At 41.5% G+C, this 23,503-nt stretch overlaps 2 protein-coding genes across 3 annotated transcripts; one reads left to right on the top strand and one right to left on the bottom strand.

Moving 5' to 3' along the window:
• Nucleotides 1-488: 488 nt before the first annotated feature.
• scoca (short coiled-coil protein a) lies at nt 489-6,026 on the top strand. Its single transcript, XM_083977050.1, has 4 exons — nt 489-629; nt 1,908-1,979; nt 2,066-2,146; nt 4,102-6,026. The coding sequence occupies exons 2-4, from the start codon at nt 1,961-1,963 to the stop codon at nt 4,242-4,244; spliced, it is 243 nt and encodes an 80-aa protein (XP_083833176.1). The 5' UTR covers nt 489-629; nt 1,908-1,960; the 3' UTR covers nt 4,245-6,026.
• Nucleotides 6,027-7,150: 1,124 nt separating this feature from the next.
• Nucleotides 7,151-22,980, bottom strand: clgn (calmegin). Of its 2 annotated transcripts, none has more exons than XM_084001202.1 (15): nt 22,778-22,972; nt 15,163-15,435; nt 13,636-13,709; nt 13,397-13,455; nt 12,999-13,140; nt 12,771-12,852; nt 12,455-12,647; nt 12,123-12,312; nt 11,903-12,016; nt 11,627-11,783; nt 10,813-11,028; nt 10,538-10,654; nt 10,294-10,435; nt 10,000-10,199; nt 7,151-7,633 (listed from the first exon to the last, which is right to left on the bottom strand). In XM_084001202.1, the coding sequence occupies exons 2-15, from the start codon at nt 15,433-15,435 to the stop codon at nt 7,559-7,561; spliced, it is 2,034 nt and encodes a 677-aa protein (XP_083857328.1). In that variant the 5' UTR covers nt 22,778-22,972; the 3' UTR covers nt 7,151-7,558. The 2 variants fall into 2 exon arrangements, with proteins under 2 accessions (XP_083857328.1, XP_083857327.1); XM_084001201.1 differs by having other exon boundaries at nt 7,152-7,633; nt 22,771-22,980.
• Between the last annotated feature and the right edge of the window lie 523 nt (nt 22,981-23,503).

Genomic DNA, 23,503 nt, shown 5'->3' with positions numbered 1-23,503 from the left:
GCAGGCAGGCAGGCAGACCGATATAGGCTATATGTGACAGTTGACAGGTCCTGACACCCTCCAGTTGATCATGCCCCCTGGCTACTTGGCCAAGGGGATGTCCCTCTGGCCGAATGGTTAGCAGCATGACTTTTACCTGGGAGTCTGGGGTTCGAAGCCCGCCCGGGCCCTCTTCACCTTGCCATAGATAGATAGATAGATAGATATCTAGATAGATAGATAAAACACACACACACACACACACACACACACACACACACACACACTCAGGATAGTATAAATTGATGTCAGTTCTTTGTGACACTACTGGTCAGGTTCGCCAACTGCTGCAATGTCTATGTCTGCGTATGGTATGTGTGTGAATTTGTACCAGGGGAAGACTCTGAGCATCTGTTAGGACTGCAACGATTGTGTGTGTGTGTGTGTGTGTGTGTGAGTGACCACCCCGACCGACAGAGGGAGCGACTACTGCTGCACACAGACACACACACACACACACACACACTGAGGTGCTGATGACGCCGTCCATGGTGGAGCTGAGCTAACATCATCCCATCACCGCCTCGGAGCTGCTGCCGCTGCTGCTGTGTGTTGTGTGTTGTTGTTTACACGGTGATTTCTCGCTGTCGGTGAGTGTAGACGGGCTCAGTTACCTCCTTGTTGTGAGTGTGTACCAGAACATGTCAGGTAAATAAAGCCCAGGCAGTATTTTCTTTGCTCTTACATTTGAAGCCGGAGCTAGCTGGTAGCAGCGGTTAGCTTGTAGCCGCTAGCAGCAGCTCCCTGGCCGATGTCCAGATGTCTGACACGGTAATAATGGTGTTTATCAGACAGTTTAGTGTGTACAATGTGCAATGTACAGTTAGTAGAACAACTAGTTGTTGTTGACACAGTAATCGCGGCAGAGCTAGTTTACACAGTTAGAGTACATGCGTCCATTATCGGACAGCTCCGGTTTAGCCCAGTTTTGGTCAAAGTGTTTGACTGTCAGCCTGCTCACTGAGGACCCACGGTGTTTAATCACACCTAACAGTCCTACAGTAATACCTAGGCGGCTGTGGGGGCTGATAGGGAGTCTGCCCGGTCTGTGTGTCTGAGACCCAGCAGCAGCTAACAGGCTGCAGGCTCCATGAGCTGTTTGTGTTATTGTATTTTGTCAACTCAGTAGGCTACAATGCACACACACAACGTTGTAGGTCTACTGTTGTTGTAGTCTCCATGTCAGCTGTGATGTGTGGTGTTGAAATACACGGGGTTGTTGTGAAGTAGACAGACAGACAGTGGCGTGGTCCTGTATCTGAAGAAGTGTTGGCTCGGTCACTTCAGTGGTTGTTGTTGGGTCAGCATCAGCTCACAGCCTGGGTGCGGTGTCTGCTTCACCCTGCTACCAACACACACACACACACACACACACACACACACACACACACACACACACACACACACACACACACACACACACACACACACCTCTGTTTACTCACATGGTAGATCGAACATCTAACAGTCAACACATGGGATGGTGGAGGCACATTGAGCCTGGTAGCAGCAAGCAAAGTCATGTACATATTGTTGTTTCTTTGGCTGAATACGTCTGACAGCCACACATAGCATAACTGACAGATTCACCTACAACATCTGGATTAATTATGGCTTGCACATACAACATCTAGCTGGCCCAGGTACAGCGTGCATCAGCCCGGGATGTGGATGTATTTTAGGCTAGACTTGGGCCATGATCTGGGCTCATTCTGGCTCTCACCAGAAAAAAAGTCATCAATCAGATGTGTCTTGTGGCCATCACCTACAGTACTAACTAAACCCAACAGTTACAGCACTAGACACCTCACATCCATGATTGCTACATTGCACTCACAGTGTCTTGTCTCTTTTGTTTTTTTTCACAGTGGACGGTCAATCTGCAGTCCTGTATACTAAACAGGAGAACGAGCTTAACATCATGAACTGTGACATAGACGGTAGGCTTTCACGACTTTCAGGAATAGTCATGAGACAGTGCGTTGTAAAAGCATTTGAACAACATCCTTGATTGTGTTTATTTTAGGAGACATGGAGAACCAGGTGGAGATGGAGGAGAAGACGAGGTTAATCAATCAAGTTCTGGAGCTTCAGCACACGCTGGAAGGTAAAACACGCATATCCACCTGTATTTCACTGATCAGGGTCCAGCATGTTCTGATTAGCTGAAGGCTCTTTAAAATTAGAGGTCCCTTAAAGGGATAGTTCAACATTTTGGCATATTGGCCCATTGCCTATAGTCATACCAGTAGGTTTGTTACCTTTAATTGTCGGTGCAAGCTATTTTTAGAACAGCGGAGCAGAGCCGCGAGCTGCTCAGAGCTACACTACGGAGGCTGATGGGATTTCTTGGTTTCCCTCATCAAACTCATCAAATACACAATCCAACAACTCCAAAACGCTCTTGTGGACAAGTTGTGACCTGCACATTCACCACACTATGAGATAATAACGGAACGTTATGAGATGGAGTTGTTTTAGAGGTAAATGCAGAGACTGCTTGCTGAAAAACTGCCCCCGACAGGAACACGGTTTTCCATGAATTTACCTCTAAAACAACTCTGTCCTGTAACGTTCTGTTATTATCTCATAGCGTGGTGAATGTGCAGGTCACAACTTGTCCACCAGAGCGTTTTGGAGTTGTTGGATTGTGTATTTGATGAGTTTGATGAGGGAAACCAAAAAATCCCATTAGCAGGCCACTCTTGAATGTGTTTTTTCATAGTATTTTAGCTAGTGTGCTTTTTTATGCTGTTGTCTGCTGGGGGTGGGGGTTGAAGTCTGAGGACAGACACAGGATTAACAAAGTGATCAAAAAAGCAGGTTCTATCATTGGTTTGCCTCCTGACTCCTTAGAGGTGGTCATGGAGAAGAGGGTGGGGAGGAAACTCTGGTGCATTCTGCACAATAAGGACCACCCACTCTATGTTTTCTTCCATGAACTGAAGAGTTCTTTTAGCAACAGACTGGTGATGCCAAGATGTTCCTCAGAAAGATTCAGGAGGTCTTTTGTACCTGGTGCAGTGAAGTTTTTTAATGAACATTGTTGTTGATTATTGTTGCTTCTGTTGTATGCTATGCTAAGTAATGCATTGCATTGCACTTATTGTACTGCCTGAGTTGTCAATGCTTGTCATGTTGTAGTATTGTGTGTTGGATGTTGTACGTACAGAGTGACAATCAATTTCCCTTCAGAGGGATTAATAAAGTAAACCAACCAACCAACCAACTAACCAACCAACCTCCGTAGCGTAGCTCTGAGCAGCTCGCGGCTCTGCTCCGCCGTTCTAAAAACAGCTTGCACCAACAATTAAAGGCAACGAACCTACTGCTAAAACTATAGGGATTATGGCAATGAGCCAATTTGCCAAAATGTTGAACTTTCCCTTTAAAGTGCTCCGTCCTCATCTCTTTCACACACAAAACCGGTGCAGACAACATTTCACAGAAAACTCTCTCATACGTGGAGATGTCTGTAGCAGATCTCATCTTCCCCCTGATAACTACACACACATACCTTTATTTCCCAAAACATTTGACATATTTTTAAGATGTAGGCGTGTGAAGAAACGGTTTTCTATTTCATTTCATCATGGCTATACACACTCACTCACCTTCTTCAGTGTTATTGTTGATAGAGCCAGTGAGGTAAAAACAAACCCAACGTAGATGTAAGTTAATGAGGCCTCATCATCAGAACTGCTTGGTCAGAGCTACACGGTTGAGTAGCTTTAGAAACTTCCTCTCTGCGCACTTCTGTGTTGAAGCATTAAATCTTTATGTCTTCATATGAGAGGCTGCAGTCAAAGAAGTGATTTGGGATACGTGCATGAATTATAATGAATCAATCGTCAGTTGTGAATAAAACAGTTGATCAACCGTTGCAGCTCTTTTCTTGAACTGCATCTACAAACCTTTACCCCGCCATAGAGAGAGGTCGTCCTGTCACAGAACCAATTCTTTTCCAGCATAAACTGACCCCAAAGACAAAGCTGATGTCGCTGAATTACTTGACATTGATGAATTCTGCGTTTTATTTCATTGTTTTTTTCCCCGTCTCAGACCTGTCAGCACGAGTCGACGCCGTGAAGGAGGAGAACCTGAAGTTAAAGTCAGAGAACCAGGTCCTCGGTCAATACATCGAGAACCTCATGTCGGCCTCCAGCGTCTTCCAGACCACTGACACAAAGAGCAAACGGAAGTGAGCGCCCCCTCTGGGAAGAAAAAAAAAAGGGAAGTCCCAGGTCGGCAGCTGGGAGAGGAAACCCACTGTGAAGAAATGGAGAGGGGTTTGTTTCCTCTGCAGACCTGGGTGTTTTCTGTGTTTAACATTTGAGCTCTCTCACCCGAGTTAAAACTAACATTTCAATAATCAAACCATAAACTGACTTCACCCGTCCAGTTGGTTCAAAATTAGACAAACATGTCATGTCAGTGTGGCCCAGGTCTGTTTAGCAGCAGCCTCCTCTCCACGCTACAGCTGAGGTAGACTTCACTCTGTAATCACTAACACACCAACATAACCAGAGTGTGTATACGTGGTGGTTAAGAGTCACTTGTACCTTACGTTTCTTCTTAACTCTCTTTGTCCAAGAAGTATGTGTAAAATAATTCCTAGTTATGTTTCTCTTGCTTGACTCTCTGTTGGAGGACAGTTCTGACTTCTGTAGCTTTCTCAACAGTGCTCCTGTCTCAACCGATCCGTAAGTGGGCCTCAACAAACATAGATATTACAAATGCTGTTTGACCGTGCTCCTGATTCTCAACACTAATTTACTTTTATTTATTTTTTATTTTGTAAATCAATTTTCTACGTCAGCTGGATCTGAGTTTTTGGTAGCTCTCTTAATGTCTATACAAAGCATGAATTTCCTCCACTTAAAAGCTGGAAAACTGGACAGTATTACTGAAAATAAGAAATAAATTTAGATGGCATGTTTTCATTTCTATACCTTTTAGATGAATTTCTTTTTGTTGAATAGTTTAGGCTAACAAATGAAATGGCATTATTTAAAGTGTGCAGACTGGATGGATGGAGCTACTGAGAACCTCTTGACATTAGCAGATGGATACTAGATACATGCAGACCCCAAGGAGAGCTCTGCAACAACTCAAGTAAAAGCACAGAGAATGAAAAACTAAATGTTGTGTTAACTAGCACGTAATAATGTAGGTCTCATCAAACATCAGTGATGTTTTTATTGCCGTTGGTTGAGTTTTAAATCACAAAGGTACAACATTTACTTTCTGTACTTACATCTGCCCTTTAAATGAAAGTCATACATGACTGTGAAGACAGACAGGCCGAGGAAGTGGAGAGTTCATGAAGGCAGAGACAAAACCCTGCATGTTACATTTCATGTCCTTTCGTGTCCCGCGATAGTGATGAGGGAGGAGGAAGCTGGATGACACAAGTAGGAGGGTAGATAAAGGTAAAGGCTGAAAAAGAGAGATGCTTTCCTCTGTAACTGCAACAAACAAAAGCAGTAAAGAGGCCTTGAGTGCTATTGATCCAATCAGTCAGGCCTGGAATGCATTGTCTGCTGGAGGACGGGTCTGACCGTAAAATGAGCTGATGTCTTTTTTTTCTACAGTGGAGGAGGGTGTGTCCTCCAAGGCCTCAGCTGCCTGCGTCAGCAGATGGAGATGAAAAGTCATGTGATCCCAACATTTTGATTCCCTTTAAACTGTAATATGTAAATGTCAGGAAGGGACTTCGGTTGGATGTTGAAAACCAATTAAATATGATTATAAAAAAAAGGAAGGGGCTTCAGTTTGGAAAGGGAGAGACTACTGGTTACAGGAGACTTTAAAAGTCTGTATATGCTGTAATCTATTGAATTTATTTGATATTTTCATTCAACAGTTGTACAGTAGTATTTCATTAATTTGTGACATGCTACCCACCCACACCCTGGTACCATCTTGTCTTGTATGTAGATACCCTGCACCTTTGCCTTTAAATGTTTTGTTTGAATAAAAACCTAAGGTCACTTCATTCTCTGGCTCTTTTGTCAACCCGACAGCAGATCAAGAAAAAACAACATCACCCCCCAAAATAAGATTTCTTTCATTTGATCAGACCAAATTTCCTTTGTATTAAATAGTTTTATTTTCAAGAGCAATGTACAATTTGCAAACAAATGTAAACAGGGATATCTGCCAGCGTATGGCCAGAATGTGAACTACAAAAGCTTGAGACAATAATATAAAACAAATAAATTAGCGTTAACGTTTTCCCGAGGCAACGATCTAGATCTGAACTCCAGCTCGTCTAGACGTTACAGGAAAGCGCTGCTGTGGACTGACTGAATGAGACATGTCTTCACAGGTTTAATATCCAGCTGCAGAAATCCACATCATTGTTTTGTCTTTTAGACGACTGATGGCCAAGGTGTTGAAGATAATGTGTTTGCTGCAGACGCTGACAGTGTCAGTTTTTATTAAAAAATATTTCCTAACAAGCCTGGGCTCAGACTAAGCTCACCAGTGGTATATCATATGTAAGAAAACTGCCTCAAGTCACTCAAAACACTGCATCATTTAATGTTTATTCATACTGGCTTCAAACAAATTTAAAAACCAATAAATAGGGTTATCAGTGCTAATCCTCAAGTCTTAAATTACGATAACTTAGTAAAAAACACATAAAAGTAACTGATGCTCCTGACACCTAGCTAAAATCTAAACAGAACATCCATTTTTTAAAGAGGTAATCTTTTAAACCTAAGCTGAGGCGACTTCTCACTGAAATGCCCTGACACGGCAGTAACATCTCAAACAGCCTCTCCTCACAGCCCGGCGCCCTCTCCTCCCGGCCTGTTCCTCAAACCCGAACTATTTGCAAACAAAGAGGGAACTTTGTCAAACGGTGTCCTCGCACAAGTTCTTTTAAAAAAAAAACAAAGGACACAACAATAGAGTCTAACTTCTGAGATGTGGCCCCTATGATATGCTGTAAAATGGTACAAACAACCAGCTATGGACAGCGGACGCCCGGCGCTGCCTTCGCTCTCAGAGGGGGGGGGGGGGGGGGGGGGGTGCTAGATCTATGATGGTGCGTTACTCAGAGAGAAGAAGACTGACAGTGTAGACGGGCTGAACAGGAACAGAGGTGGAAGAGGCGTTTGGGGGTCGGGGGAGGGGGTTTCAGGCTGACAGGCATTTTGACAGCAATGGCTTATAGAAGAGAGAGAGGAATGAAAGAATGGAAGCTCAGGAGAGAGGAGGGAAAACAGCTAAATGCACAAAATGTCCATGGAAGTCATCTGATGGTTGAACGAGCAGATGGGATGTGTAGGGGGGGGGGGGGGGGGGGGGGGTGTAGCCGAGGGATGGAGGACACATGGATGGGGCAGCCAGGGTGAATGCAGGCTGCCGGTCGGTTTGGAGGAATCACATGCTGCTCCGCTCAAAGAGTGTGTGTGTGTGTGTGTGTGTGAGGGGGGGGCAGCAGCAGGTACAGCCCTTCCACCTCCTTTCCATTGGGAGGGAGACAGTAGGCGTGGGCTTCACCTCTTCAGTCTTTCCGTACCCTCCTCTTCCTCACAGCTTGTTTGTTGCTCTCTTCACCGACGTCCCCTCCCTCCTTTGGCTGTGGGACAAAGACGAAGGAAAAGGACACATTCAATGAGATGTAAAACACATTAATATTGTATTTGCCACCGACTGTACCAGGTGGTTCACAAAAGTCCACAGTCAGTCACAATTGTATTAATGGACGTTTCATGAAGTCCAAGAAATGTCAAATAGAGAGAAATTCATTATCGTTCTTTATAGTGCGATCACTGAAAATGAAAACAAGAGCCGTCAAACTCCCTGGCTGTGCACATTTCTCACCACGCGCAAGGACACACACAGCGTCAGAGCAGGAAAGTCGTCTAAACAAAGGGAGGGGGGTGAATGATCCTGTTCTGTGTGTTGTCTGCACTGGCTCCGACAATATCAGTGAGTTTATTAATGTAAAACTTGTGGGTCCATGAGGGGTTACTGAGGACATTTTAATGCATCTGGAGCCGAGGATGTCCTCTAAACCTGCAGAAACTATTCAACTAGAGTAAAGTAGCTCTATTTCACTATGGAGATACATTTGTGTCTATTATTCGAAATTGAAAAAAAAAAGTTGATTTAAACAAAAATCTAATAATAACTCACTTCAATCAAAAAAAACCTTTTCAATCAAAGGAGAAAAAAAAGGGTTCAAACGCATTTTTGGGGTCTCAAGTGAAGTTTGTTTTGACGGAAAATATCGTTTTTGTTTGAATCAACTTTTGAATATGAATATGAATAATAAAGACACAAATGTATCTCCATATTTCATTGAGTGTGCTTTGTTGGTTTGTCTCACGTGAGTGATGCGATACACAGTCCTGTCTGAAATTAAACTACATACAACATTGATCGGATATAGAAAGATCTTTCAGCCACTTGGGGGCAGTGGAAACAAGTTGTGGACACAAATCAAATATATTAACACACTTTAAACAACAGACAAACACTGCGAAACTGAAGCAGAATTGTGTTTCTGGCCTGACAGTTCACCAACTTCAGTTTTGTGTGTCTGCTCTTTGGTGCTGAGCACAGACTGTACTGAGGGGTTTAGAGGTTTTTGGCTGAAAATAGCTGCAGCAGGAATCAATGCTTATCAGCAGGAATAATAACATTAAAGCTGCAGCCAAAAACCAAAACAATGAGCATGATACAAAGTCATTACAAAGTTCTGTAAGGGTTGGGGGAATTGCAATTACCACATACAACTTGTCATGTGGCCCTTTGTTGATATAAGCAGTCAGTGAATTGAGTTTAATTAATATGACATTTGCAGAAACTCTGCAAGTTGAACCCTCAGGTTCAGAGCTTCCTCTCTTCTCATTGGCTCCTGAACCAGTTGTTGCTAGAGCTCCAGAGAGGAGCCTGAAAGAGGAGATATAAAACTGCAGTGAGGTGGTTTTTGGTTCTTAGAAGTACAGTATGTATCTCCTTATGGATATAAAAACTAAAAACACCAGAAAAGTGTAAAACACGAGCCTTGAAGATCTTTGCACTACAATCACATGAAAGTAGAAAAACCATGATGACCTGCTGCCTCTGAGACCTTGGGAGACTAATACAAACATGATGTTCTTTCCCTGATCTCAGAACCTCAGACATCAGTTTAATATAAGTATAATAATAATAATATATAAGTAGATCTGTGTTAAAGGTACAGTGTGTAAAATGGGGGTAGAACTGTGATACCTAGCGTTCAGATTCTAGTTTGTACTGGGACGACTGGGACTATTTCAGGAGAATGGAGCGATGAGGTGAAGATCTAAACAATTTTGCGATATGTCTGCTGTTTCCTACTCCTTCTTTCCTTCCGCCTTCTTCTTTGTTGGTTTATTTATGAACGCGAAACTCACGAACTGTGCTCTCTGGCTGGCTGGATTTCCCGTTCGGGCTGCCATACAAACATGGCCAATGTTGCCAATTATTACACACTGGACCTTTAAACTGTATTAAACATGTTTTAAAACAAGAAGCTCCCAATCAAACTTTCAGGACAAACAAATCATCTGAGTGACTTGCAAGAGATGCTCTCATGATATTACTGTGAAAGTGAGTATATTTTTATAGAAATATTTCACACAGGTAAAATTATTTCTTTTCCATATATTGGTAAAATGTTGAACCTTATAATGAAACTAATGGACCTAAAAAGAGAAGGAAAGATAGAAAAACTTTAAAACTGTTGCGCTAAAACATCATATGGACGTGGTGCCAGCTAACTGCTGATTGGACAATGCTCTGTGGATAATGTGTAGCCTGTACGTACCTACTGTATATGTGATATGAAGTGAACGTAGGTCATGAAATCTGACGATGTGGCTCCAGCTATTAATTCCCAGAGTGCAGTGCAACCTCAGATATCTAGGAGCACCATCAGATCATGTAGGTAACAACAACTCAAATAACACCAACCTCATCCTCTAATGTTCTCTCTGGGGCTTTGCTTTCCTCTTCTTCTTCCTCCTCTTCCTCCTCCTCGTCCTCCTCCTCCTCTTCTTCTTCTTCCTCTTCTTCTTCTTCTTCTTCTTCATCATCATCCCCCTCTAGATTGTCCCCTGCTGCGTCTGCGCCGCCGTCCTCCTCTTCCTCCTCCTCCTCCTCCTCAGCTTTTTCTGTGGTATTTATAGGGCAGTAAAGGTGATGACAGTGAAGGTCACGATGCACAGCGCCGTGGCCAAGACAACACCAGGAGAAGAAGAGTCTTACCTGCGGCTGCTGCTCCCTCTGTTTCCCCAGCAGCTTTGTCTTCCTCCTCTGCCGCTGCCTCCTCTTCCTCTTCCTCCTCCTCCTCCTCTATACCAGCCTGGGGCGCATCCACCTTCTTGTACACGTACTCATCTTCTGATTTCTGGGACAGAGAGAGAGGATTTAGAGGCATTTCTAGAGACCTTCTCCAAAAAATATATGATCACTAATAAAAAGATGAATCAATAACACAGCTTCATAGTACCTTTGGCCAACAGAAGAGCACAGCCAGTCCTATGGGCAGCCCCACTGTCAGTATGTAGACCACCCAGAGCCACGGTCGCTCCTCCGCCGCCAACATCAGCTGAGCAAAAATTCCCGGCTGAGAGGTGAGCAAAGACAAGAGAGACCGGAGAGCAAAGGCAGTGAGCGATTGTAAACCTTTCCCCCACAGAGACTGACAGCCTTGTGGCACAGTATACTGCAGTGTGGATGTAAGTGTGTGTGTGTGTAAATGCGCTACCCTTCAATCACACAGACCTCGTTAGCACTGGCCACCAGTTTCTTCAGTCCCCAGCTGTCGGAGGCCCAACGGTCGGCCACCTCCTTGTGAGAGGTGATGATGAAGTTATCAAAGTAGATATCTGAGGTCATGGACCACAGCTCCAGGCCCAGAGCTCTGACAGGTGTCATCCTGAACGGCTGCAGGTCCTCGAAGTAATCCGGGTTATCGATCTTACGAGGCTTCCAGACCCCCTTGGGAGAAGACACGGGAAATTAAAAAGACCGCAAGATGTTTTCATCTGCAGCCAGATCACACAGGATGTGTGTGTGTGTGTATGTAACACAGAGTATTATTCATGATAACACCACTGACAGAAAACTCAAGAGTTATAAACAGATCAGTTACCATGGTCTTTGTTTGATCTTTCTGGACCCAAAATATAAACATATATTATGAATAATACATATTTTGGTATTATTAATAATAACATAACATAATGCAATGTAACACAATATAACATAACATAACATAACCCATTATAATATAACATAACGTAATATAATGCAATATGATATAACATAACATAACATAACACAGTGTTTCCCACAGGTTTGCAAGGAGACTGTGGCGGTAGTGGATCGTCCAACGGGGGGGGAGTGAGCGGATCGATATTGCGTTGATAGAAAAAAAAGCAGAATCAATTTGTGGCGCTTGGTCTTGGTTCTGTGGCGCTGCGCCACACATCACATTGGTCTATGAATGGGAAACACTGTAACAGAACGGAACGCAATATACCGTAATATAACATAACATAAAATGATGCTTTAAGAAGCCAAAAGCAGTTGTTACCTGATAGTTGGGGTTGTCCACCAGTGGGGCTTTCCACTTGCCCTTGTACAGAGGGTTGTTGATCATGGGGCGCTTCCACTCCCCGCAGCCAGGGGCCGTCTCACAGGCTGGGTTGGGAACCTGTGGTGGCTCCCACTCTCCATCCATGTCCTCATCCCTGCACACAGAGAGAGAGAGAGAGAGAGGACAGCTGTCAGACTGAACCTTTTCTTCATATCCTCATCATAGCTGAAAAAAGCTGGTTGTGGGTTTGTTGTTGACAGTGAGTGTATTTACCAGTCTTCTGGTTTCTCAGCACTGGGGTCAGAGACAAACTCTGGCTCGTCATCCAGCCAGCCCTCAGGCTTCAGAGCGTCGGGATCCTCGACCTTGGCAGGTGCATCCTCATCCCTGACGCACGGCACACACATCAATGTTTGTTACTTACCAAGGTCAACAAAACCTTTACATTTAGACATGTTGAATCTGAAACAAAGTCTGTGGAGGTTGCAGTCACCAGTCATCGGGCTTGGCGGCTTCGGGGTCAGGGATCTTGGCCCTCTCGTCCCAGTCCTCAGGCTTGGAGTCGTTGGGGTCGTCCATGTCTTTGGGGGGGTTGACTGGTGGCACCACGTCGTGCAGCAGGTTCCCACGGCTCACACTGGACTGATCGATAAACATCTCGTAGCTGTTGTCTGGGTTCAGGACTGACGACAGAGAAGAATGCAGAATTTGTGAATAGATTTATTCTGTCTGAAGAATTGTTTCAGTATTATGAAATCAATGGATACTGCACGGCAACAACACACAACATGAATGCATTCTTTCCCAATAAGTTTCAGGAGTTACCTAGTGTGTAGAGGTGGGTCTTTTTGTCAATGTAGAACTTCTTGAGGTCGACGTCGGCCCTCTTAGCGTGCTTCTCCTCCAGGTCTTTATTCAGAGGATTCTGGTGTCGGAAGATTAAGTGCAGCTTGTAGTCCTCGCCGCATTTGTCCGGTCCAAACATGATGGTGTATGGTGTACGGTCGTGGAACTGCTCCTACAGCGCAGAAGGTGCAAGTGTTGAATTAAAAAAAAAAAAAATGCTGAGTCTGTTTAGTTGAAATATGGATCGTTTTTACCCTGTTCAGACAGTAGGGTGGAATAAAACATGTCAACTAACCAAGCTAAGATCACCACTGTCTGAAAGCAGCTTGATGTATGCTCCACCACAGTCAATACCATCCTGGAAATTCACCTCATACCTGCAACAAAAACCCAACAAAACAATTCAACAAGTCCTGGGTGTCATCAGATTTGAAATGGGCACTCATATATTTACTAGCAGTAGATAGTAGACATATGACTCCACTGGCATGAACAAAGTGTGTCTATACATGTTTGAACTCACTGTACGACCAGTGGCTCATCCTGGAAGACAAAGGCTTTCTCCAGCATTGCGGAAATGGCGTGGTGTTTGGCCCGGGACTTGAGCACGAGGCCCTGGTCTCCTGGAACTTTGTTCTCCTTCAGCTGCTCCACAGCCCACTTCCCTGCACAGAGGATAGTCAGACAACGGGTTATCACGCTGTAAAAGGTTGCAGACACTCTCCTAGAAACAGAAGCAAGAAACAGTCAACAGACACATCTCGTGTTTTTTGACGAGGTACTGTGGCCTCCTCTCTCAGCATTCTGCTCCCAAATAATGTTATTATGACCAATAAAAAACCATGGTTGTAAATATCTCTCTTATCTACATCACAGAAAATAATGAGGTGTCCATTAGAAAAGGGAGAAACCGTAACTAACCATCGTATTTGGCCACATCATCATCTGCGTCCCCCTTGACCGTCTTTGACTGCTGCCACCTGTGAGGATCAACAACATACAACATTTAACTTTCTCAGAAGAATTGGCAAAGACACACAAACACGCTGATTGTGTAAGTTTATCCTGGTCACTCGATAGCACTGGAGGTGCCTGTGCTCCACTATTCATCTAAAATGTATGAGGTATTTGTAACAGCTTGTGACCGTCAGTGTCAGTACCTTCCCAGTGTCCCGTCATCAAACGTCTCAGCAAAGTACACCTCTCCAGTGGGAACAGGAGTTGTGTACGTTACCTGAGAATAAGAACATAAGTACATGTTATTGACAAGTAATTCATTAGTAAATCACTAGTTTGAGTGACTTAAAGGGATACTTCCCCCAAATTCATAATTCACCAATTTTCTACTCACCGTCATGCCAAGGAAGGGTTCGGAGAATTTTTAGAGTTATCAAAACGCTTTTGGAGTTCCAGGGGGGGTCCGGCTGGATAGAGTTCACTTTTGAATCGTCCAAAACACACACTATGAAACATCCCAAAGATGTTCGTACGTTGTTGTAAACCAGTGATCATCAACTGGCGGCCCAATCCGGCCTGCGACTGAGTTCTAATAGTTAACAAGTAGCTATTATATTTCTCGGTCTCTGTTGGTGTGCGCCTGCAAGTCAATGCGCTGGGACACGCACCCAAACCCATTCAGTGTAGATGCGTGTCATGCACGCTCACAACCCAAAAACGATGCGGTAGCAGCGCGTGTTTGATGCCACGCGGTTGTTGTTGTTTTTTTTTGTGCACGTCCGTGCGACGCACAGCTGCACGGACCTGCTTCTCCCTCCGGTGTTGTGTCCCGGTTCCCCCTCGGCCTGTGTCTCTCCTACTGTTTCGCACTGAGCTCTGTCCATGTGTGGAAAAACGTCGCCTCTGAGATGTAGAATGTGTATTATAGAAGAGAAACCCTACTAACTACTCAGGACTACTGATTTGTGTCATCAGAACCGATTGTCAGCCTCCTTTCATATTTAGGCTGAAAATCACAGGGCAGGTCAGCAGTGTAAAGCTCCAGCCTTTGGGAGTATCTGAAAGTCCAGCTGTCAAGATTTTTCATTTTATATCATACCAAACACCAAAGATATGTATAAATGAAAATTATGAGCTTACAGGTAAAATAGAATATAAACAAATAAATTATTAGGCAAAAAGGTGAATTTAATTTCAATCTCGGCCTATTTGAATGTCCGGCCCCCAAGATGTCTGTTGAGAAAAATTCTGGCCCTTCAACAAATATAGTTGATGACCCCTGTTGTAAACCATATGATGTAAACACGAAAGAACATCTCGCAGCAAATCTCATGCATCCGCACAAACATCAACAGAGCCACTGGGAGCTACTGCTACATCAAGGCTAAAAACAGAAATCAAATATCAACTTTTTCATGTTGCAGCTTCAGGACACATGGGTCAGTACAGACGAGCAGTATGGAGGTATCTGGATGTTTCATAGTGTGTGTTTTGGACAATTCAAAAGTGAACTCCATTCGCCGCCATTATATGAAAATCCGTTGCCAGCCTGACCCCCCCGGAACTCCAAAAGGTTTTGATGAATCCAAAAGTTCCCCAAACCCTTTCTTGGCATGACATTGAGTAGAAGATGATTGGTGAATTATCAATTTTGGGTGAAGTGTCCCTTTAAATCAAAATCTTGATTATAATTTTTTTTAATTTCACTTATAACCTTTGTGTGGACTAACCTGGAAGGAGACATTTCCATCCATTTCAGCCTTGCCGCCTTCGCCACTTTCTTTGCTCTGCTCCTCTTTCTCCTCAGACTGCTCTTCATCCATCACTGTCGCCTCCTCCTCCTCCTCTTCTGCCATAAGGACGTTTAACTCCTCGTCCAGGCCCATATCTTCATCAGCATCTGCGGCATCGGCCTCCTCCAGCCTCTCCTGGGCCGTGACTGCAGCCACGGCCAGGGAGGACAGCAGCAGCATACGCCACATCCATCCCCTGTCCAGCTTCATCTGCGGGGAGGAGATTCGGGGTGTGAGTGTGGTGTCAGCGAGGAGGGTGTGGTGTGGGAGGGAGGGAGGGAGGAGGGAGAGGCAGGTGTGTGTGAGACAGATGTTATTTATGGAAGCAAGCGATGACGGGGGGGAGGGGTCAATGGTAAAAATAGAGAATGCAAGTGCGTAAAAGGATGGAGAGATAAGAGGGTGTAGGTAGGAGAAAAACAGAAGACATGGAGGCCACACGAGTGCAGTGGCTACTTTTGGTGTGGCATGTCCTCAGATACAATCTTATCTCAAATACGTGCCACCCTTTACCTAAAAAGACACTAGTAAGTCTGCCTCTTCTCTGTTGTGATGCATTTCTACTAATTAAAACAAAGCAAGGCTCCCTCTGGGGAATACACCAAAAAAAAAACATCTGTGCTTTTAAATCTGCACCATACAGCCACTTTGAAATTACATTACCCCCTCTTCACTACATGGGCTTTACTAATGCTAATTTGTTGCATTTGTACATGCAAAGGATTGCAATCCTTGTGTGTCTGCTCCTAATTATGCGCATGTGAAAATGTAAAGACAACCTGCTGAATAATGGCACGACTCAGAGATCTGTTACAAGCGAACAACAGCTTCAATGACCTCCTATTGATCGGGCCACACCTGCTCGCTGTTGTTGGGAGCAGCAGGAAATGAAGAGCATCTCTGCAGACAGCACAGCAGCACGCTTTCCTTAATTCCTAATTAACTTTAATTCCCACACTGGCGTTGTCCTATTTGCTAACATCAGAGCGCAGGAGGATCAAAAGGACTCATTTGAGAAATCTTGGCCACATCACTCACGGGAGGACGCAGCGGAAAAAAATGGATTCTGATAGAAAACATTTAAAATGTAAAACAGTTTGCAAGTTTGCTGTTAAAAATCTACTTAGAAGAAGAAATATCTTGAGCACTATACTTTCACTATGCAGAATGTAGTATATAAAGAGGTCACGTTCAAATCAGTGGGGTGTTGAGAGACTTCTTGACTCTGACCGGCATTGAGGAGTCGCAGTTGAAAGATCAAGTCTGTGTATTTCCTTCTAACTCAGAACTTTATTTGGGGTCCATGAAGAGCAAACTGCTCCCCAGAATAACACCTGAGTGAAGTCTCAGCTGCTTAGATATGAAGACAGTCTTTAACAGATTTTTATTCAGCTTTTATATTGCCCACATTACAACAACTTCCACACTAAGGAAAAACCTTCCCTGACTGAATGCAACATATCAATCAACCTACATGACAAGTCTATAACTTACAACTCAATGGAGGTGGAAAGGTTAATACTTCAAATTCAGACAATTCACTAGGGGGAAGGGGGGAAATCAATATTGTTCTCTGACATAATTATTACAATTTTATGATTTCTGGGAATCAGCTTCTGGCTATTTGCTCATGAGACAGATATAGTACCTTAGCCTTGTATGCTGATGCTGATTATAGACATCAGGAATGTTTGGATAATACTCCTACAACATTCAGACATAACCTGATAATAAACTCAGATAAATTGGTGACACTTTTTTTTTTTTTTTTTTTTTTTTTTTTTACAAATCTCAAGTCCATTTGTAATAAAAGTAGGCGCTCATTTTACGGAATGAAACTAGTTATCACTTTTTACAGTCTATGGTTATCACATGGTACATCTACAACATCATCAACAGCTGACTGCAGTGAAGTTAGTTTGAAGTTGGATATTTGACAGACATTCGCTCACTCACTCGCTTCTCAATATATTAAAAATCCATATAAAATATTAGATGTGTTCAAATGCAATAAAAACAGGTGTGTCTCATAGAGGAGGCTTAGCTCTACCATCCTGTGTCGATTTTGAGCCAACAGGTCACATGACCTAGGAGTTATTGAACTATAATGCTCATATTTACAGTATAAAATACATTAAAAATTCATATAAATTATTTAATGTGTTTAAATGCAATAAAAACAGGTGTGTGTCATAGAGGAGGCTTAGCCCTACCATCCTGTGTTGATTTTGAGCCAACAGGTTACATGACCTGAGAGTTATTGAGCTCTAATGCTCATATTTACAGTATAAAATACATTAAAAATTCATATAAAATATTAAATGTGTTTAAATACAATAAAAACAGGTATGTCTCATAGAGGAGGCTTAGCCCTACCATCCTGTGTCGATTTTGAGCCAACAGGTCACATGACCTAGGAGTTATTGAGCTATAATGCTCATATTTACAGTATAAAATACATTAAAAATTCATATAAAATATTTAATGTGTTTAAATGCAATAAAAACAGGTGTGTGTCATAGAGGAGGCTTAGCTCTACCATCCTGTGTTGATTTTGAGCCAACAGGTCACATGACCTGGGAGTTATTGAGCTATTAATGCTCATATTTACTGTATAAAATATATAAAATATTCATAAAAAATAGTAAATGTGTTTAAATGCAATAAAAACAGGTATGTGTCATAGAGGAGGCTTAGCTCTACCACCCTGTGCTGATTTTGAGCCAACAGGTCACATGACCTGAGAGTTATTGAGCTCTAATGCTCATATTTACAGTATAAAATACATTAAAAATTCATATAAAATATTAAATGTGTTTAAATACAATAAAAGCAGGTGTGTCTCATAGAGGAGGCTTAGCCCTACCATCCTGTGTTGATTTTGAGCCAACAGGTCACATGACCTAGGAGTTATTGAGCTATAATGCTCATATTTACTGTATAAAATAAATCAAAAATCCATATAAAATATTACATTCGTTTAAATGCAATAAAAACAGGTGTGTCTCATAGAGGAGGCTTAGCCCTACCATCCTATGTTGATTTTGAGCCAACACGTCACATGACCTAGGAGTTATTGAGCTATAATGCTCATATTTACTGTATAAAATAAATCAAAAATCCATATAAAATAGTAAATGTGTTTAAATGCAATAAAAACGGGTGCGTCTCATAGAGGAGGCTTAGCTCTACCATCCTGTGTTGATTTTGAGCCAACAGGTTACATGACCTGAGAGTTATTGAGCTCTAATGCTCATATTTACAGTATAAAATAAATCAAAAATCCATATAAAATATTACATTCGTTTAAATGCAATAAAAACAGGTGTGTGTCATAGAGGAGGCTTAGCTCTGCACCCTGTGTTGATTTTGAGCCAACAGGTTACATGACCTGAGAGTTATTGAGCTCTAATGCTTATATTTACAGTATAAAATACATTAAAAATTCATATAAAATATTAAATGTGTTTAAATACAATAAAAACAGGTGTGTCTCATAGAGGAGGCTTAGCCCTACCATCCTGTGTCGATTTTGAGCCAACAGGTCACATGACCTAGGAGTTATTGAGCTATAATGCTCATATTTACAGTATAAAATACATTAAAAATTCATATAAAATATTTAATGTGTTTAAATGCAATAAAAACAGGTGTGTGTCATAGAGGAGGCTTAGCTCTACCATCCTGTGTTGATTTTGAGCCAACAGGTCACATGACCTGGGAGTTATTGAGCTATTAATGCTCATATTTACTGTATAAAATATATAAAATATTCATAAAAAATAGTAAATGTGTTTAAATGCAATAAAAACAGGTATGTGTCATAGAGGAGGCTTAGCTCTACCACCCTGTGCTGATTTTGAGCCAACAGGTCACATGACCTGAGAGTTATTGAGCTCTAATGCTCATATTTACAGTATAAAATACATTAAAAATTCATATAAAATATTAAATGTGTTTAAATACAATAAAAGCAGGTGTGTCTCATAGAGGAGGCTTAGCCCTACCATCCTGTGTTGATTTTGAGCCAACAGGTCACATGACCTAGGAGTTATTGAGCTATAATGCTCATATTTACTGTATAAAATAAATCAAAAATCCATATAAAATATTACATTCGTTTAAATGCAATAAAAACAGGTGTGTCTCATAGAGGAGGCTTAGCCCTACCATCCTATGTTGATTTTGAGCCAACACGTCACATGACCTAGGAGTTATTGAGCTATAATGCTCATATTTACTGTATAAAATAAATCAAAAATCCATATAAAATAGTAAATGTGTTTAAATGCAATAAAAACGGGTGCGTCTCATAGAGGAGGCTTAGCTCTACCATCCTGTGTTGATTTTGAGCCAACAGGTTACATGACCTGAGAGTTATTGAGCTCTAATGCTCATATTTACAGTATAAAATAAATCAAAAATCCATATAAAATATTACATTCGTTTAAATGCAATAAAAACAGGTGTGTGTCATAGAGGAGGCTTAGCTCTGCACCCTGTGTTGATTTTGAGCCAACAGGTTACATGACCTGAGAGTTATTGAGCTCTAATGCTTATATTTACAGTATAAAATACATTAAAAATTCATATAAAATATTAAATGTGTTTAAATACAATAAAAACAGGTGTGTCTCATAGAGGAGGCTTAGCCCTACCATCCTGTGTCGATTTTGAGCCAACAGGTCACATGACCTAGGAGTTATTGAGCTATAATGCTCATATTTACAGTATAAAATACATTAAAAATTCATATAAAATATTTAATGTGTTTAAATGCAATAAAAACAGGTGTGTGTCATAGAGGAGGCTTAGCTCTACCATCCTGTGTTGATTTTGAGCCAACAGGTCACATGACCTGGGAGTTATTGAGCTATTAATGCTCATATTTACTGTATAAAATATATAAAATATTCATAAAAAATAGTAAATGTGTTTAAATGCAATAAAAACAGGTATGTGTCATAGAGGAGGCTTAGCTCTACCACCCTGTGCTGATTTTGAGCCAACAGGTCACATGACCTGAGAGTTATTGAGCTCTAATGCTCATATTTACAGTATAAAATACATTAAAAATTCATATAAAATATTAAATGTGTTTAAATACAATAAAAACAGGTGTGTCTCATAGAGGAGGCTTAGCCCTACCATCCTGTGTTGATTTTGAGCCAACAGGTCACATGACCTAGGAGTTATTGAGCTATAATGCTCATATTTACAGTATAAAATAAATCAAAAATCCATATAAAATAGTAAATGTGTTTAAATGCAATAAAAACGGGTGTGTCTCATAGAGGAGGCTTAGCTCTGCACCCTGTGTTGATTTTGAGCCAACAGGTCACATGACCTGGGAGTTATTGAGCTCTAATGCTCATATTTAGCCTACTGTATAAAATATATTAAAAATTCATATAAAATAGTAAATGTGTTTAAATGCAATAAAAACGGGTGTGTGTCATAGAGGAGACTTAGATCTTCTGTTCTGTGTTGATTTTGAGCCAACAGGTCGCATGACCTGGGAGTTATTGAGCTCTAACACCCATATTTACTGTATAAAATATATAAAAAAATTAATGTGACCTGTTGGCTCAAAATCAACACAGAATGGTAGAGCTAAGCCTCCTCTATGACACACACCTGTTTTTATTGTATTTAAACACATTTAATATTTTATATGAATTTTTAATGTATTTTATACTGTAAATATGAGCATTAGAGCTCAATAACTCTCAGGTCATGTAACCTGTTGGCTCAAAATCAACACAGGATGGTAGGGCTAAGCCTCCTCTATGACACACACCTGTTTTTATTGCATTTAAACACATTAAATATTTTATATGAATTTTTAATGTATTTTATACTGTAAATATGAGCATTAGAGCTCAATAACTCTCAGGTCATGTGACCTGTTGGCTCAAAATCAACACAGGATGGTAGGGCTAAGCCTCCTCTATGACACACACCTGTTTTTATTGCATTTAAACACATTTACTATTTTTTATGAATATTTTATATATTTTATACAGTAAATATGAGCATTAATAGCTCAATAACTCCCAGGTCATGTGACCTGTTGGCTCAAAATCAACACAGGATGGTAGAGCTAAGCCTCCTCTATGACACACACCTGTTTTTATTGTATTTAAACACATTTAATATTTTATATGAATTTTTAATGTATTTTATACTGTAAATATGAGCATTATAGCTCAATAACTCCTAGGTCATGTGACCTGTTGGCTCAAAATCAACACAGGATGGTAGGGTTAAGCCTCCTCTATGAGACATACCTGTTTTTATTGTATTTAAACACATTTAATATTTTATATGAATATTTTATATATTTTATACAGTAAATATGAGCATTATAGCTCAATAACTCCTAGGTCATGTGACCTGTTGACTCAGAATCAACACAGGATGGTAGGGCTAAGCCTCCTCTATGAGACACACCTGTTTTTATTGTATTTAAACACATTTAATATTTTATATGAATTTTTAATGTATTTTATACTGTAAATATGAGCATTAGAGCTCAATAACTCTCAGGTCATGTAACCTGTTGGCTCAAAATCAACACAGGATGGTAGGGCTAAGCCTCCTCTATGACACACACCTGTTTTTATTGCATTTAAACACATTAAATATTTTATATGAATTTTTAATGTATTTTATACTGTAAATATGAGCATTATAGCTCAATAACTCCTAGGTCATGTGACCTGTTGGCTCAAAATCGACACAGGATGGTAGAGCTAAGCCTCCTCTATGAGACACACCTGTTTTTATTGCATTTGAACACATCTAATATTTTATATGGATTTTTAATATATTGAGAAGCGAGTGAGTGAGCGAATGTCTGTCAAATATCCAACTTCAAACTAACTTCACTGCAGTCAACAGCTGTAGGAAAGCAGGGGAGTGCAGGCCCCATTACAAATGTATCTAATAAAACCAGCTACAATGTCCGTCTCTATCTCAAATTGAGTTTCAGTGCTCCTATTTAACACAGTTAGCCTAAGTATACTGCGGCAGCATCACCCACAGCCCCTCCTTGACATTTAACATCAACAGGACGCCTTTATCTGATTGTTATCACTGTGGAAGAAAGGCTTATTATCGAAAAGATGTAATAACTACTACAGGGGTCAGAGGACAGGACCGTAGAGCCAACATGGCTGCCACGGAGCAGTGCGATGTCCAAACTCTTTTTTTATTATTTAGATGCACGGCTCTGACCGCAGCACCTGCTCCGCTAGCTGATGCTACTGTAGCTCAGTGGACGGCGCGCCAATCCCAAACAGCACACGTTAGCATAACAAGAGCTTAGCTAGTCAACTATGAGCTTATACAGTGAGCCTATTAATTAAACCAGCTCTGGCGTTAAAAGCACGAGCTGGGAAAAAGATAAGTTCTAATTAGTGTGTGGCTGAAAATGTTTTATTAGCCTGTAATGAGTGCATAGCAACGGTTAGCTTGCTAAATTAGCAGTGATGTCGCACGGTGACAGAGAATGAATGAGCGCACACAAACAAACAAACAAACCTTGTACCGTCTTCAAACTGCAGAAAACCCCTCCGTGGACGCTGCTTCTCCGGGTTGAATTAAACACCAGGTCTGTTGTGCGTTTGTCTCACTGGGAGGACAGACGAGGCCCCTCGTCTGTGGCTGAGGGAGAGGTAACGGTTGTCTGAAGGAGACGGTCAGTAGATGACAGCCCGGCCCGGATAACGGTGCGTTGCTGATGAGCGCGACCGAGTCCCTGAGCGGGCATGCGCACTGCTCAGCCTCACAGACAGAGCGTGGATGGTGCGTTCACGTGCCGACCAAACGGTAAGAAAAAAAAAAACAGGACAACACTGTTGTGTCGTTGATGATGAGAAGATGAAGGCTGTCAGTAGCATGTTACATCTATTGCTGTACTGTATTTTTATTTTTATTTATTTATTTTTTTACACGTTTTCTTCGATAGATAGATAGATAGATAGATAGATAGATAGATAGATAGATAGATAGATAGATAGATAGATAGATAGATAGATAGATAGATAGATAGATAGATAGATAGATAGATGGATGGATGGATGGATGGACGGACGGACGGATGCATACACATACTACATACATACATACATACATACATACATACATACATACATACATACATACATACATACATACATTCGTAACATACTACAGTACATAAATACCAGTCCAAAAGCTAACAGGCTCATTTATAAATGGAAACAACCGTTAGCCCCTACAAATCCTCTAAATT

The sequence above is a fragment of the Trachurus trachurus genome, assembly GCF_905171665.1.
Source record: "Trachurus trachurus genome assembly, chromosome: 1".
Taxonomy (NCBI): Eukaryota; Metazoa; Chordata; class Actinopteri; order Carangiformes; family Carangidae; genus Trachurus; species Trachurus trachurus.
The sequence above is the reverse complement of the archived record's forward strand: the minus strand, read 5'-3'. Positions and strand labels throughout refer to the sequence as shown.

Excerpts from the sequence above, each read along its gene's own strand:
- scoca (XM_083977050.1), top strand. Across the intron at positions 2,147-4,101 it reads GCTTCAGCACACGCTGGAAG|ACCTGTCAGCACGAGTCGAC; the intron begins GTAAAACACGCA and ends TCCCCGTCTCAG.
- clgn (XM_084001201.1), bottom strand. The coding sequence starts at position 15,435 with ATGAAGCTGGACAGGGGATGGATGTGGCGTATGCTGCTGCTGTCCTCC. Across the intron at positions 12,648-12,770 it reads ACAGTGGTGATCTTAGCTTG|GAGCAGTTCCACGACCGTAC; the intron begins GTTAGTTGACAT and ends TCTGCGCTGTAG. Across the intron at positions 12,017-12,122 it reads GCCGCCAAGCCCGATGACTG|GGATGAGGATGCACCTGCCA; the intron begins GTGACTGCAACC and ends GCCGTGCGTCAG.